Genomic DNA, 15,723 nt, shown 5'->3' with positions numbered 1-15,723 from the left:
ACCGTGACCCAGCTTTTGACTTGGAGCAGGACTTAGAGTGGTCCCTGCATCTTCTTTCGCTTGGTGACGTAAAGTGTTGCCTCAGGATCATTAATGTGCAGTCCCCGCAGGTCTTGGAGTCATGACTCAGCCCAGGACACCACAGGCAAACCTTCTGGGGACACAGGGCTGTCGTCCTTGCACACTATTGAAAATGTGGAGAACAGATTTGACAAAAAAAGCAGTCTTTGAGAGACAAAAGAAGCTCTGGATCTGTGTCTAGGGGAGTGGGAAAAAAAGGAGTTAACATCAGTGCGCCGGAGAAGCACCTTTATAGGCCCTGCACATCACTTCTTGAGCAGAAGGGAGTCACTGCAGAGTTCAACGGCGCCACCTTCTGTAGTGCAGAGGTACTACAAAATAAATTTCCAGATCCAGTCTTGACGCCTGGGGAATATAAAAAAGGTGAGGAATCTTCGGCTAGAAATCTCTATCATAATGACTAAACTCTAAACCTCAACACTTTGCTCAGCAGCCTGTCAAGAATTTCGCCAAACAGGTTACTACCGTCAATCCTTCAGATTCGGCTCTGAAAAGCTGACCATCATCCATGTTTAAAGCCATGACAAGGGCAGAGCTTGCTGGCAGTCATGACTGCAGTGTTTTTATAGCAGCACCCAGCAATAGTGTGCATCCTTTGCTGGTTGATATGCCCTGACGCAGGGGTGTACTGATGAGATGGTGTGCTGCTCCCTTTGGATGTCATGCGAGTGATCCAGTGCCTGGGGAAAACTATTGTGTTTCCTTGCAATCCTCTTGCCAGATTATCTTCCATCAGTGTACGAGAGCCACTGGCTACAGTAGTCTCGTGTGCAACACATTCTCTTGGACTTTGTCTAGGTACCCCAGTTTCTGAGAACACTGGAAAGTCAACAGCATCAAGACTGGAGGCGCAATAAGCAGGCATCAAGTTCCTTGAGAGTGGAGGAGCCAGAAAAGGAAAAGTGGATTACTGCCTCATAGGCCTGATACGGCAGCATCCATTTGGCAGTGGCCTCCGATGAAAGACTACGGTTACATGCAGGCAGATAAAGGTGACTTCCCTTCTCCTAGCTTTCCACGCTCCCAGAAACTACTGAATCTCTCAGCCACCTTTAAAAGACAAAATTGACCATCTCATTCTCAGCCAAACCTTGAGGTCTTGAATGGGACAGTCTAGCAATGTCCTTCACTGGTCCTTCAGCAGTGCGTTTGAATGAGCACCTCCAGAAGACCCCCATCACAAGCTTCAATATTGTCCACACTCATTGCCATCCTCTACATGGAGACACCTAAACTCTAAACACTGATAACAGCATCATAATTCACCAGTGACCGCACAGAACCCTACTTGAAAGATTCCACCTCCCCATATATCTAATACCGCAAACACCACCTGTACTTCATACAGATCTGGATGTTCAAGAGCAACCAAAAGCTCAACCACACCAAAAGCGAATTCTTCCTATTTGCCAAGAACAACAAGCAACAACTACTCAAAATCTAACTTGATATCATGATACTGGGCAGATGAGAACCCCAACTTACTGCCAACATCAAGTTACTTTTATTCGCCCAGAACACCAACATCTAAGAACACCATCCGGGAAAATAAGATGGCCTGGTACCAGCCTATATAAAAAAGAAAATGAAACCATGCCTCCCAGAAACCGAATTTAGAACTGCTGTTCAAGTCCTCTTATTCTCACAAGTGAATGATGTTATGTTATGTTATAATGTATTTATACCGCGCACAAATACTCAAGAGTGTCCTGGCTCGCAAAGTGAACGTGATCAAGTGGAACAAAGAATTTAAGTCGGCGGATTAAAAAGGAAAGTTTTAAGTTGTTTTTTTTAAAGAGTCTGAAGTCCTGAATATACCTTAGTTCCGAGGGAAGGGAATTCCATGCTATAGCTGCTTTAACGGAGAGTGACTGACCCCCCAGTCGCGTCCTGCGCAATCGGGGGGATCACCATCCGTCGTTGGGTGTCTGAGCGCAAAGATCTGCTGGGGACATAGAAAGCAAAACGCTTCCTAATATTCATTGGTCCAAGACCATGCAGGGCTCTATGAGCCAGAGTGAGGGCTTTAAATTGCACTCTGTGGGCCACAGGAAGCCAATGCAGGTCTCGTAAATGCTGTCTTACGCTTGATCTTCCAGAGATGTTAAACAGAAGTCTAGCCACGGCATTCTGTATGGTTTGCAATTTTTTTTTAGCAGGTAACCAGGGATGCCAATGTACAAAGCATTGGCATAGTCAATGCGGGAGAGAATGAGAGCACGGGCGACCATTTCCTTGGCTGGTCTCAGTAGCAAGGGGAAGAACCTTCTTAGTGATTTAAGAGTGCCAAAGCAGACTCCGGTGAGTTTCTTAATTTGCACCGAAAACCGAAGGTCTTCTCCGAACCAGATCCCCAAGTTCTTAGCTGGATCGCCCTCTGAGTTGGGTCGTGGGAAGTCTGGTGGCCACAGGGTTTCTCTAAAGGCAGGCGGAAACTGACCGCACAGAAGGACCTCTGACTTGTCCTTGTTGCACTTCAGTTGAGCATGTGCAAGCCACTTAAACACAGATGAGACATTTCTGGGCAGTTTCTGTAGACAAGTCGGAGTCCCTTCAGGTAAATAAAAGCTGATGGAACTGACTCGCTCCACAGCCTCCAAGACTCCACACTGGCCACCCTTCAGGACATTCGATATACCACAGTGTCAGCACTCTTTAAGGGTCTGGAAAAATATGACCACATCACCCCCACTATGATGGAAGTCCACTGCCTCCCTTTGCCGGCCTACAGTTAAAGAAGTATAGATTATAATAGAATTGTAGAAAACTATTCTGTACCAAAACTAACGTTCTCTAGATAAAGCACTCTGTGTACAGAATCTCAGCAGGGATCTTCAGCCTTTTATCATTCAAAGGCCGATAAAATGAATACTAATATGTTGCACTGTCTACAAGTCATGCTGTTTTCAACTAGAATGTCCGCTTGTTTTACAGTTTTATAGGCATGCACATTGCTCAATTAGATTGTTTCATATAAGGAAAAATGCAATGCTACCTATCATAAGAGAAAGCAGAAAATTATGTAGAAAAAATTTAAAACACAAAAGAGTGTTGCAAACAATACCCTGCGACAACAGCTATGTATAAGTATAACACAAATTATAAACATCTGAGAGGGGCAAAACCAGGAAGCAGTGGATTTAAAAGGCACTTAAAGAAACGTTATAGATAAAATTTGTCTCTGCATTCAAGGGACTCACAAGAAGGCACCTGGTACTCCCCAAGGTTAGCCGCTTTGCCCATTTTATCTTCTGCAGGCTTTGAATTCACCTGTCCTCGCTGGCCACATTTTTCTCTCATCCTCCCTTCTCCTTTCTAGTTTATACTCTCATATTAGATATATTGGGTCCTCTTGACTATCCTGGCCTGGGTGATTAAACCCCTCCTGGTTTCATGGGGTTGGAGAGATGGTCTTCGAGGACACAGGGGCATATATTTCCTGACCATCTTGGTAATTTGAGCTTATCCAAGGCTCTATTGTGGACAACCCAAATATACAAAATAGGATTGAATACTGTTGAGCTTAATTGTCGTATCAGAGATTAGCACCTAAATTATTGCTGTCCTGAGAACTCCTTACACAGGCACTTTTTTCATGGATCTAGAAGAAACTGCTTACCCACCTCAGCAAAATGCGTCTGCAAACAACAGCTATTTCGGCGCGGGGGAAAACATGGCGGCCGCTAGCTAGAGTGGCTTGCTCGCTCTCACCAGCCTCCTGAGATTTTTCCTGCTGCTGCATCAGCCATGCCGACAAACATACGGCTTACGTGAGATATTCAGGCATTAAGGGCTCGGAAAGCTAAGATTACCGTTCCGACTCGTAGGCGTTCACAGGCACTGGTGAATGTGTATGCCGGCGATATCTTCTTTCTCCGCTCCTGCTCCCGTCTTTCTCCCGAATTGGAGGCGAGCAGCCGTGGAGTTCAGGCGCGGCCGTGCGGCCACTGCTCGGAGGGCACACACCACGTCTTCTCTCGGCAGAGGAACGGGAGGAAGGATCCCGACGCCGAGGGACACAGTCCTGCGTAGGTTTCGCCTTCTTGAAAAAACATCGGAACTGGAGACAGATCGAGTGGTGGCAGATTTGGAGGAGCCAGCGGACTGGGGTGACTCTGCTCCAGCAGAAAGTAAGGTGTCTGATCCAATTAGGGGGGAGAACGAGCACTAACAAAAGTATTAAAAGTAATAACAATATCTCTAACCCTCGTCTAGGAGCTACAAGAAGTAAGACTAAGAGTCGGGGTAAGGAGCTTAGGCTGGATGAAAGTAAACTTCAACTCCCAGAGTGCATCTTGGGGGAGGCCTCAAAGTTAAGGCTGGAACATAAGAAAAGTTTGGGCGAGACTAAGGGGTGCCCTGCCAAAGAAGTTAAAAAACATTCCAGACAGAAAAAGGTAATAAACAGGAATTTGAATGCCCCAGGGGGTATAGCTCCTTCAATGCGCTCATATTTTAAAGCGCTACCCCAGGTATTGGAGATTACGCATGATATGGCCGCATCTACGGGTGAAATTTCACAAATTAATAAACAACAGCTCATACCAAATGCCACCCCCAGCTTCTCTTCCAGACCCCCTACTAAAGTGGCGTCGTCTGAGGACTCCTCAGAAATTACTTCTCCAGACTTGATCGCGGTTATGGCTGCAGAGACTGCTATTCCCAATGATTCATCTAACCAACAAGTTAAGCTGTTAACTGGAGGGATATTAAATCCAATTGTGCCAGAGAAAGTGTCGATAGAGGAGGTTGAGGAGGAAGTGGATCGGGGTCAGGAAGCTCCGGTGGTGGGCAACACTCTTGAGGCCCTAGTCAGTTCTATCAATGCAATGAGGGAAGAGATCCGGCACGACTTTGCAGTATCTAAAACCAATCAGATTGACATAAGAGCAACTTGTGAGCTATTAGGTCAAAAGGTGGAGGGCCTTTGTGAAAGAACTGGTATACTGGAAAGCTCTGTAGGTCTTTTAACAACTGATCTAGAGGCCGCTAGGTCCAAAATACACACCCTTCAAAGAGATGGGGAGAACATGAAAGAGAGAGTCGAGGTCTTGGAAAATTATTCCAGGCGCAACAATATCCGACTTCTAAAAATTCCTGAAGGTAAAGAAGGTGCGGACCTTAAAGGCTTTATAATCCGGTCTTTGAAAGAATCCCTAAATCTTGTCGAAACAGCTGAAGAATTAGACAAAGACATCCAGCGAGTACATAGAGATCCATTTCGTCTGAATCCAGCAAGATCCAAACCCAGGAAGGTATTAGTCAACTTTCTGACTTACGCACTCAAGGAAAAGATCCTAAACCTTGCTCTGAAAGCCAGATCGTTGAAGTGCTTGGATTTCTCCTTCGAGATACGTTCGGATCTCTCCAAAACCACACTGGATAGACAGTGGGAGTTGGGGCAACGAATGGACAAATTCAAGTCCTTAGGAGCCACGGTGCAGATGAGGTTTCCAGCATTTTTACGGATCATGTACAATAACAAGATGCACAATATTCGCTCCATTCATGATGCTGATGACCTACTAGATTCCATTCGAAAACAGGCCCAGACCACAAAATAACTGATTGTGTCTAACTCCGCATGGTTTTCTGAGCCCTCAAGCGCAATGGGTAGTTGTCCCTGCCCTTGAACTTTGGCTTCTCTTTTTTCGGGGGAGTCTAGATTAGGTTACGTGTATATGAGGGTGACCCTGTTAATTCATAGTCGTTAAACTTTTGACACGTAGAAATTTAAAAAAAAAAAAAAAAAAAGTCTTTCACTTTCCTTTCTTCTTCTGACACTTTTTACGGGTCATTCTTTTTGCTTCTAAAACAGTAGGCAACAGTAGTCTATCTCTCAATAATATAGCAGCGGGGGATTGAAGGGTAAGTCTGTAGGTGGGCGTAAATCTGGCCAGACATCAGGCTAGTATAGGTAGGGGAGGGTTTTCCAGGGGGATGGTGTGGGGGCGGTAAGCTATTGTATCAAAAAAACCTCATTTGTCTAACTTTTCTACTTTTTCAGGTTAAATTTTTCATAACTAAGATTTTTCAATACGTTAAAACTTTACTATATGGGGGGCGAAACAAGGAGAGAGTTGGGATAGTATATACAGCATGACATTAACACATTATATCTCCTGGAACGTCAATGGTCTGCGTGTGAGAGGTAGACGAGACTCTATTTTACAGTATCTGAGAGACTCTCAGGCGCAGGTCATAGTTCTTCAGGAGACTCATCTTCTTAAAACAGAGGCCACTGCCCTGCTAAAAAAACATAAGTGGATCGACAAATTCTGCTCAACAGATCATAATGCCAACATTAGGGGGGTTATATTCATCTTTAAAAAATCTGCTAAAGCACACATTTTGGATTGTAAAGAGGATCAGTCAGGGAGATGGTTATTAGTGAGAGTCTCGTTAGATGCTCAGATTTATACCTTAGTTGGCTACTACGGCCCTAATTTCGATGATGCGTCACATTTGGATGCGATTAGGAATCATCTAGTATTAGTTCAGGATCCAGTGATCTGGATGGGGGACTTTAACATCGTTCTCAACCCCAGACTAGATAAATCCGTAAAATCTAGAGTCTGTAGTTCTGTTAAATCTAGGCATACCCTCATAACTACTATGACACAACTTGGTTTGGCGGACGTATGGAGAGAAAGAGCGGGTAACAAGTTAGGGGTCTCCTTTCGGAACAGCCGCTTCAAACATAAGTCCAGAATTGATTATGCGTTTTTCAGCTATTGCCTAAAGGACTCTTTACACATGATAGACTATCTACCTTCGCACCTGTCAGACCATTCTGCACTAGAATTTTCTTTAAAATTTGAAAATACCACCAATTATCCATCCTGGTCTTTTGACCGGACTCGCTTGATGATGACGAGGTCAAGTTTTTGGCAACAGAGTCTTCAATATTTTTTGAAATTAACAGAGAATCTGCAGGCTTGGCAGTGGTCTGGGAGACTTTCAAGGCCTTTTTAAGAGGTCAGATCACCAACAGAGCCTCCTTTAGGCGGAAGAAATAGAGAGAGAGGGTGGCTAGCCTTGAGCGAGACATGAAACTCCTTGAGTTAAGGATCAACTCACCTTCAGGAACATCACAGGAACAGGAAAAAATGGTCGAACTGAAATTACAACTGAATAATATCTTACAGGAGAGAGTAAACAAAAGATGGGAAGCATTTAAGACTTCCCAATTTGAATTTGGTGAAGCCGCAGGGAAAGTGCTAGCCTGGAAAATAAAATCTGACCAAGCTCTTAAATTCATCAAGGAAATTAAGATAGAAGGTGAGGCAGGGACAAGAACTACCAAATCAGACATAGGTAGAGCCTTCTATGACTTTTTTGAAGAGATATATAGGGAGGTCCTCCCTAATGACCAGCAGGCAAGAGACAGTTGGCTGGAAACCATCACGCTCCCAACCCTCTCGACAATACAAAGTAAGGCCTTGGAGTCTGAGATCACAGAGGCTGAGGTGACCAAAGCTATCCGACAACAAAAAAAAGGGAAGGCGGCTGGTCCAGACGGTCTGCCGGGGGAGATTTATAGATCTTTGGAAATTGTCATAGCCCCTTTGCTGACAACCCTTTTTAATGCTATCCTAATAGAAGGGGAGCTGCCACCTAAATCTTGGGGGGAGGCACAATCGTACTTATCCCTAAGCCTGGAAAATCTCCCCTTGAATGCGGGTCATATAGACCAATATCATTATTAAATAATGATTATAAAATCTTTGCAATAATTATGTCAGCTAGATTGGCAAGTGTTATTGGTGCTATAGTCCATCAGGATCAAAAAGGTTTCATCAAAGGCCGACAACTATCCGATTTAACACACCAACTGATAGGAGCCATAGACATCGCTTCTGCTTTCTCCCTACCTTTGGCCACTCTAACCTTAGATGCAACTAAGGCTTTTGATAGAGTCAACTGGCTCTACCTCACTGATGTACTTAAAAAATTCAACTGTGGGGTAGGCTTTTGTAAAATGATAAAGCAGCTTTATGCTGCCCCTTCGGCCAGATTGCTGATTAATGGGGTCTTGACAGAGGCCTTCGATATAACCAGAGGTACGAGGCAGGGCTGCCCGCTTTCCCCCTCCTTTTCAACTTGTATATAGAACCATTTGCCCAGCTTTTGCGGGAGGAGGCTAATATTCCATCCTTTAGCTTTGGAGAATGGGAGAGGCGGGTAGCACTCTATGCGGACGATATCTTGATTTTCACCTCTGACCCAGTAAAGGCATTGCCCATGGTTATCAAAAGGGCAGAAGAGTTTGGTCTTATCTCTGGTTATGATATTAATTCGAGCAAGAGCGAAATAATGGTCTGGAATTTACCTGATATACAGCTGGGGGTAAATATTTCCACATCCATGCGATATCTTGGCATAAGAGTAACCCAAGAAATGGACAGCATTGGTCAAACTAATTTGAACAGAACATATACCGAGAGTAAAAAACTTCTAAAATCTTGGACTCACCTGCCACTCTCCATAACGGGCAGGGTGAACCTGGTAAAAATGTGTTTTCTCCCTAAGTTCACGTTTATTTTTAACGCAATCCCCTTGGCATTTGAACCTAAATTAATTGAAAATTGTCAGCAAGAAATGAATACCTTCATATGGAATAACAAACCGACTAGAATAGCATGGAAGAAGTTGAGGAGAAGAAGGGAGAAGGGAGGGCTCGCCTTGCCAGATTTACTGTACTATGCATGGGCATTCCTGCTGTCGCACTCCCGGATGCTTTTAAAAATGCCATCTAATCTTCATCCTGGGTCAATATACAAAGCAATGCTAATAGGGGCGAATCTAGGAGCAGACGGATTTATGTTTAAATTTGGGAGTCAGAAATTTTTCAAAAAAATTAAATTAAAGATTCTACAGTCATGGACCAAAACTTGGCTCAGTATTAGGAAGAGACTAGGGCTGTTTTATTATTCTAATCTCTCCCCAATTTGGGACTCGCCGGGCCTTCCACCATGCTTGAACGATAGTCTGTCATCCATAATACAACAAGCCGGTATCATCAGATGGGGTCAGCTATTTAAGGAAGGGGCATTAATAGCTTGGAGTGAGTTATACGACCATGTGGGGCTTGGGCTTTCCAGATTTAAATTCATCCAATTGGAAAGTTGGGCTAGATCCCAAAAACGTATAGACCCCTACTTAGGGAGGGCCAGTATTCTGGAGCAACGGTTAGTGGATCGTCCATTGGGAGGGAAAGAAGTAGCCATATGGTATTGGCAGCTGTTGGAGGAAAGTGATGGGGAGTTTCTCCTTCCAGACCAGCTATGGGGGGGGGGGGGGTGACTGGCCTTCAGTGTGAAGATCTTTGGATAAACTCCTTTGGCCTCCTCCATAGAATTGTGAAACCATCATGGCTAAAACAAAATCATTTATTCTCAGTACACCGTGCATATATAACACCGTTGAGACTCTCCAAATTCCTCCCAGATAAAAAGTGTAACAAATGTAACTGCATTGAAGCTTGCGACGTGCATATGTTCTTGGATTGCCCAGTCATCGCCGGTTTTTGGGAAGAAGTGAAGAACACCCTAAACTCCATCTTAAATGTATCCTTGTCAATAACTCTACCACTTGTCATCTTTGGTTTGGAGGATAACATCATCGGCAAAGCGAGGTCCTTCCTCTTTTATGCAATTCTACTGGCTAGAAGGCAGATTTGTATTCATTGGACAGAGAAAACAGCCCCATCACATTCTGGGTGGCTTTCGTCTTTATACGAAACATCTAAAGCGGACCTTAATAGATCATGCAGCAAACATAATTTAGCTTTTTGGAATTTGCTGATTAACTGGCGATAATAATGTCCGGGTTTTTTTTTTTTTCCCCCTGGTTCCTATGATTATGCCTTTGAATACTCCCTGGACCGGGTTCTTGTCTAGGTTTACGATTGGTCCTGCAGGTTGCAATATACCTAGATGGAGTTGGCGAAAGTCCCTCTGGTGTTGGGTCATATATGCTACCACTATATCAAACCGTGCCTATGTGTGGTGTAGGGTGGTCGGTTTTTCCAATATTGAGGGCAAGGCAAATGAGGACAAAAAAAAAAAAACAACAGCTATTTCCCAATACAGCAGGAAAAACTTACCAAGACAGTGAATCTTGCAAAAGGTAGTAGAAAATAACAATCTAACATGCCAAAGCATAACTCAAGTAAAATTTACAAAATACTCAGAAGCGAAAAGCATTTTATAGAAGGAATAAATCAAAACACTTTAGCACAACCTTGCCATTAGTTTAGAAACATATTACTGAATTAATGCTTGCTAAGAAAACTATAAACCACTTATTTAAGAAACATACTTTGTCATCTGCTTTCATGGATCTCAAACGCATAGTCAGCTGGAAGCGTAGAAAGTTATTTGTCCCAATTGATTGGAGCTCCACCAGTTTACACAGAGCCACCAGCTGAGGCCTAGTGAGATTGTCTAGAGTAAGCTCGTCTTCAAAGAGTTTGGAGAATCTCAGGATGTCCTCGTTACTGGGCCGTTCTCCAGAACTTCTGATCTGCAGAACACACAAACAAATGCATCTGTGTTATGCTCAAATATTATATTTCAAAACCGATGCTTTAAAAAAGGAGCTAGAACAAGAACACTGGAGCAAACTACCTTGAGGAAGGAGTCACATTTAATTTGAAACTTTCCACGATTTCTGTTGTCCAAACAAGAGGACAATTCTACAGTTTTACATCACTCTTAAAACCTTTTTCTAGCATGTCATATATTTTATTTCCATTTATTGCCCGAGAAGACAACTATAACAAGTGCACATTTTATTACTGTCTGGTGCCAAATTGAGTGCTGATAGACTTACAAATATAGCCAAAGCAAGAGATAGGCTGCACGCGCATGGCAACAAAACGGAACAGAAGGTGATAAATGCATCACTTTACTGCAATTTAAAAAAAAATTAATATATTTATTGCTAGCTTATTTTTCTTTTCTTTTTCTTTTCCATTTCAGTACACATTAAATAAACCTTTGTCACACACATCTCTCCATTGTTTATAAAGTTCTCAGTTTCTAGCAACATCAATATACATCCATTTGAAATAATGGCAGTAAGTCCACACTAAGCACATCTTCCCTCCTCCCCCACGGATATATGTTCATTATAATTTATCCCTTCCCGAGGCCTGTGTAAATTCATAGACCGGTCTTGGCCATCATCAAGCTCTAGTCTATAATGTCTAAGCCAGGAACGCCAAATCTTGAAAAAAGTTTTAGGGCATCCTCATTTTTTATGTCACACGCTCCACCCCCATGTAAATGTCCATTCCTACTCTTCATTCCTTCAGAGTTGAGACTTGTGCACCCCATTTCTTGGCTATGTCTCTCTTAGCTACCGCCATCCCCAAGTTACACAAGACAAGACTCCTCCTGGGCAGGTCTATGTCCGAAGGTATGCCAAGCAAAACATATTTGGTATCATTCGGAAGATGGTACCCGAGTATCTTGCTGAACTCTCCCATTATCTTGACCCAATATCTTTGTATGTGTGTGCATTCCCACAGTGCGAGTACAAACGTGCCGGTCTCTGTCTTGCAACTAAGCCAGTCCGTCTGCCCCATTTTATAGAGATGAGATCTTGTTATGTACGTGCTATGTAGGATTTTAATTTGGGTTAAACCTCTCTCTCGGGTACAGTAGCGCCGCCTCCCAGTCTATATCCTCCAAGTTGCCCAAGGCAGTCTCCCATTTTCTCCTCGGAGCCACCAGATTATCTGGGGTGTTATTAATAAGTCTCTTGTAAGTTCAGGCAATCGCCTTTTCTGATATTCTTTCTTGCAAGAATCTGCCCTCCAGCGGCGCAAATTCAGGGGTACCTGCAATATCAATCCCCTCTGACGTCCATGCATGTTGTATTTGCATATATTTATACCTTTGCCTATCTACCATTTGAAATTCTTGCTGCAAGGAATCAAAAGAGATCAAGAAGCCCCCTTTTATTAGGTCCTCAACTTTCGAAAATCCTATCCTGTCCCAGCCTTTGAACCCTTCCAGTTTCCCAATTTCCAGGAGACGCGTGCCTTCCCATATTGGGGTCTGCCTCGTAATTTTCTTGTCCCCAGCCCATTTGCCTTTCTGCCACCCTTCATACCTCCAGTGCCCTCTGAGTTGCCAGCAACAGGTGTCGGACTCCCCTCCCTCCATATATGTAATGTAGATGGGAGCATGCCTCAAATTATCCTTGCTCCAATGCGTATGTCGGGTGTGTTCTCGGCAGGTGCCCCCACTCGTATATTACTGTAAGGTGCGCAGCTCGATAATAAGATTTAATGTCTGGGAGGGCTATACCCCCATTATATTGATTGCACTGCAGTGTGCGAAGCACGATGCGTGGTTGTCCCCCCCCCCCCCCCCCCCCCACAGGAGTGTACACACCCCATTGTCTATTGTTCTGTATACGTCCTCCGGAATTTTGTAATGTGTGCTCTGTAAAATATATAAAAGCTTGAAGAGCATGATCATCTTGTACATTGCTGCTCTGCCTAACAATGTTAGGGGTAATTTTCTCCACCTTTTCACGTCTGCATGGAAGTCTGCCACAACTCTGCTTATATTTCATGTGAGGCATAGCAAGAGGTCTGTGGATATATACTTCCCTAAATACTTAAACCCTTCTGTAGTCACTTGCAGTTCCCTGGGGGGGGTCGTACAACTCATGGGTTCCACCCACCTGGTAGAGGACTGATTTGTCCAATTAGTCTTATAGGCCGCATGTTCTCCGTATTTCTCTAGTACCTGGAAGAGGGTTGTAATTGTGGATATGGGGTCAGTGGCGTACAAAAGGACGTCGTCCGAATACAATGAGATGCGTTCTTCAATTCCATGTGCCGTGAATCCCTTTACCTTCGGATGTGATCTTATTATGCACGCTAGGGGTTCCAAAGTCAACGCAAAGAGCCTCTGATAGTGGGCACCCTTGTCTAGTTCCTCTCTCTATTTCAAACTCCTCTGACATCGTCCCATTAACCTGCACCCTCGCCTTCTGTGCCTTATAAAGTAGCTCGACCCATGAAATTAATTAGGGACCAAACCCCAACCTTTCTAATGTCTGCCACATGAAAGGCCAATGAACCGCATCAAATACTTTTTCTGCGTCCAATTACAACAGCAAGTGTCTCTCCGGTCTGTCTTGGACCGTACTTATCCAATTTGCTACTAGTCGTAAGTTAAATCTCTTTGCCCTTCCTGCCAAACATCCCGACTGGTCTTCGTGTATAAGTGAGGTAACCACTGCGGTCAGCCTATTTGCCAGGATGGATGCCAAAATCTTCATCTCCACATTTAGGAGAGATTGGCCGGTATGCGCCCCAATCTGTTGCCGGTCTCCCTGGTTTATGGATTACCAGAACCGTAGCATTTCGCAAGTCAGGGGGTAGGATAAGGTCTTCCTGAGCCTCCTGGAACATTTCAAGGAGGTATGGCCCAAAAAGTGCGGAATTAGCCTTAAAGAATTCCACAGGTAGACCATTGGGTCTCGGGGTTTTCCCCGACTTCTATTTATGTATGGCCCCTGTTACCTCTTCTAGCGTAAGCTCTCCCTCTAATTCTCCCCGGTGTGCAGGGGACACGACTGGCAGGACCATATCATCAAGATAGTCCTGGATCCAAGCGTCTCCCTCCTGTTTCTTGGCTTTGTAAAGGGTGGTATAATATCCTGCAAAGGCATTAGCTATGTCTCTAGCTGAGGTGATGTTCTGCCCTTCCCACTGGATGGTGTGTACCCTTCTGGCTTCTGCATCTTTGCTGCCCAACCATGCTAACAGCTTCCCCGCCCTACCTCCTGTTTCGTAGAGCCAATGTCTCGAAGCAAGATACATCAGTTTTGCTTCTTGACGTGCCAACGATTGGTATTCTGTGGATGTTATTTCTATCTGGTGAATGATGTATTGGCTGGGCTCACCCCTCATATCCTGCTCCAATTACCAACGTTTATTGTCAAGAGTCTCCATTTCTTGCCTCTCTTTCTTGTTCTTATGTGCAATCGCATTTTGTGCTCTATCTCTTAACAGAGTCTTAAATGCCTCCCATAGAACCACTGCTGAAGGTACCAATCCTTTATTTTCTAGGAAATACAGCTCCGGTTCTACCCTCAAATCCTTTGCTATCTGCGGGTCTCGGAGCTCCCAGGCGTTTAATGTCCACCCTCCCTTTTCTCCACGGGTTCCTCCGCCCACTGTTAGGCACAGGGGTGCATGATTCGACAGTCCTCTCACGAAATAATCTACCCCCGTCACCTTACCCAGTTCGCCCGCTGGAGCAAAAAAGTAATCAAGTCTAGAGAACACCCGATGGGCGCCAGAGAAGTAGGAGTATGCCCTCTCCGATGGGTGATATCTGCGCCGAATATCTTGTAAACCCGGGGTACGGGCAAATTCGGTCAGCATTGTGGTCCCTTTCCCTCCACCGGTCCCTCCCGGTCTATCCAAACCGCGGTCTACCACATCGTTAAAGTCTCCACCCACTATATGTAAGGGGGAGTCCGCTGTCAGCAGGATTTCTGTCACCTTCTCAAGCGTCTGTCGTTGTAACCGTGGGGGTGCATAAACACTAACCAGTGTAATGTCCCTGTGGCCCCAGATTCCTTGTACCGCCACATATGTGCCATTCGGATCAGTCCATGTGTTGGAGGTATGAAAGGGCACGGTTTTCCTTATAAGGATTGCCACCCCTCTAGAGCCTGAAGTAAACCCTGCGTGGGCCAGGGTAGTATACATGCCTCTCCCCAAGAACGCGCAACACGTTCCTCAAGTGTGTCTCCTGGAGGAACACTATATCTGACTTCAGCCTCTTTAAATATCTAGCTACCAGGCCTCTTTTAATTTGGCTCCCCAGGCCATTGACATTCCAAGTCATTACTGTGTAATCTTTTTCAACCATTGTCCCTGAGGTCGTTTCCACCATATCTGTTCTGTCATGTCTTGATATGTTATTAGTGCCAAGATGTGCACTAGCATGCCTCTCTGGGCCGTTGCCAACGCAAAAGTTCCCTCTATATGTGCCATCTCGTAGAACCTTTACCCCCCCCCCCCCCAATTACCACCTCCCCACTCTCTCCCACTTCCCACGCATTTTCCAACCAAATGTCAACATAACAACTATGCCGTAGAATTGGCCTGAGAGATCTATGTCCCCTCACCCCTGTCCCTCCCTCCCCAACAATAGGTTGATTAACTAATCAAAATAGAAGACTTGCAGGGCTCTGAGCCAAAACTCAGGACCACCCCAGTCAAGGCCTTAACAGTCTCAACTAGCACCTAGTGCTCTCTTACTGCCCCTCGGCATCCGGCATGCCCTGGATCTTCAGCCTTCTTCCCTCCCATCTGGCGATGCAGGTCGCAGTGTCTCCCCAGCCTCATCTGCAACCTCTGGCTCCTCTTGCCGATTAATTTTCTGCAGTAATGGGTGGTCACTGTCTGACTTCCCCGAACGACCAGGATCTGGTGAGAGTTGTCCCCTCGGTCAACCTCCCGTCAGTGGCAATTTTCTAGGTTCCTGCGTCAAGTCCTCCTCTGAGTCCAGGTCTCTGCTTGTTCGTTCCCCAGTCTCGCCAAATTTCCTGGGTGTGCAGCCTTGAAATTTCAGCCCATGTCCCAGGCGACGTTTGGTCTTG

The 15,723-nt window shown here is 44.9% G+C and overlaps 1 protein-coding gene across 1 annotated transcript in view; it reads right to left on the bottom strand.

The window, feature by feature from the left end:
• LETM1 (leucine zipper and EF-hand containing transmembrane protein 1) overlaps positions 1 to 15,723 on the bottom strand; it is a 567,062-nt gene that overhangs the window by 263,969 nt on the left and 287,370 nt on the right. Inside the window, exon 6 of the mRNA XM_085642560.1 lies at positions 10,405 to 10,608. Within this exon, the coding sequence (XP_085498686.1) occupies positions 10,405 to 10,608 (204 nt within the window). The remainder of the gene's footprint in view (positions 1 to 10,404; positions 10,609 to 15,723) is intronic.

This window comes from Triturus cristatus, chromosome 2_2 (assembly GCF_964204655.1).
Source record: "Triturus cristatus chromosome 2_2, aTriCri1.1, whole genome shotgun sequence".
Taxonomy (NCBI): domain Eukaryota; kingdom Metazoa; phylum Chordata; class Amphibia; order Caudata; family Salamandridae; genus Triturus; species Triturus cristatus.
The sequence above is the reverse complement of the archived record's forward strand: the minus strand, read 5'-3'. Positions and strand labels throughout refer to the sequence as shown.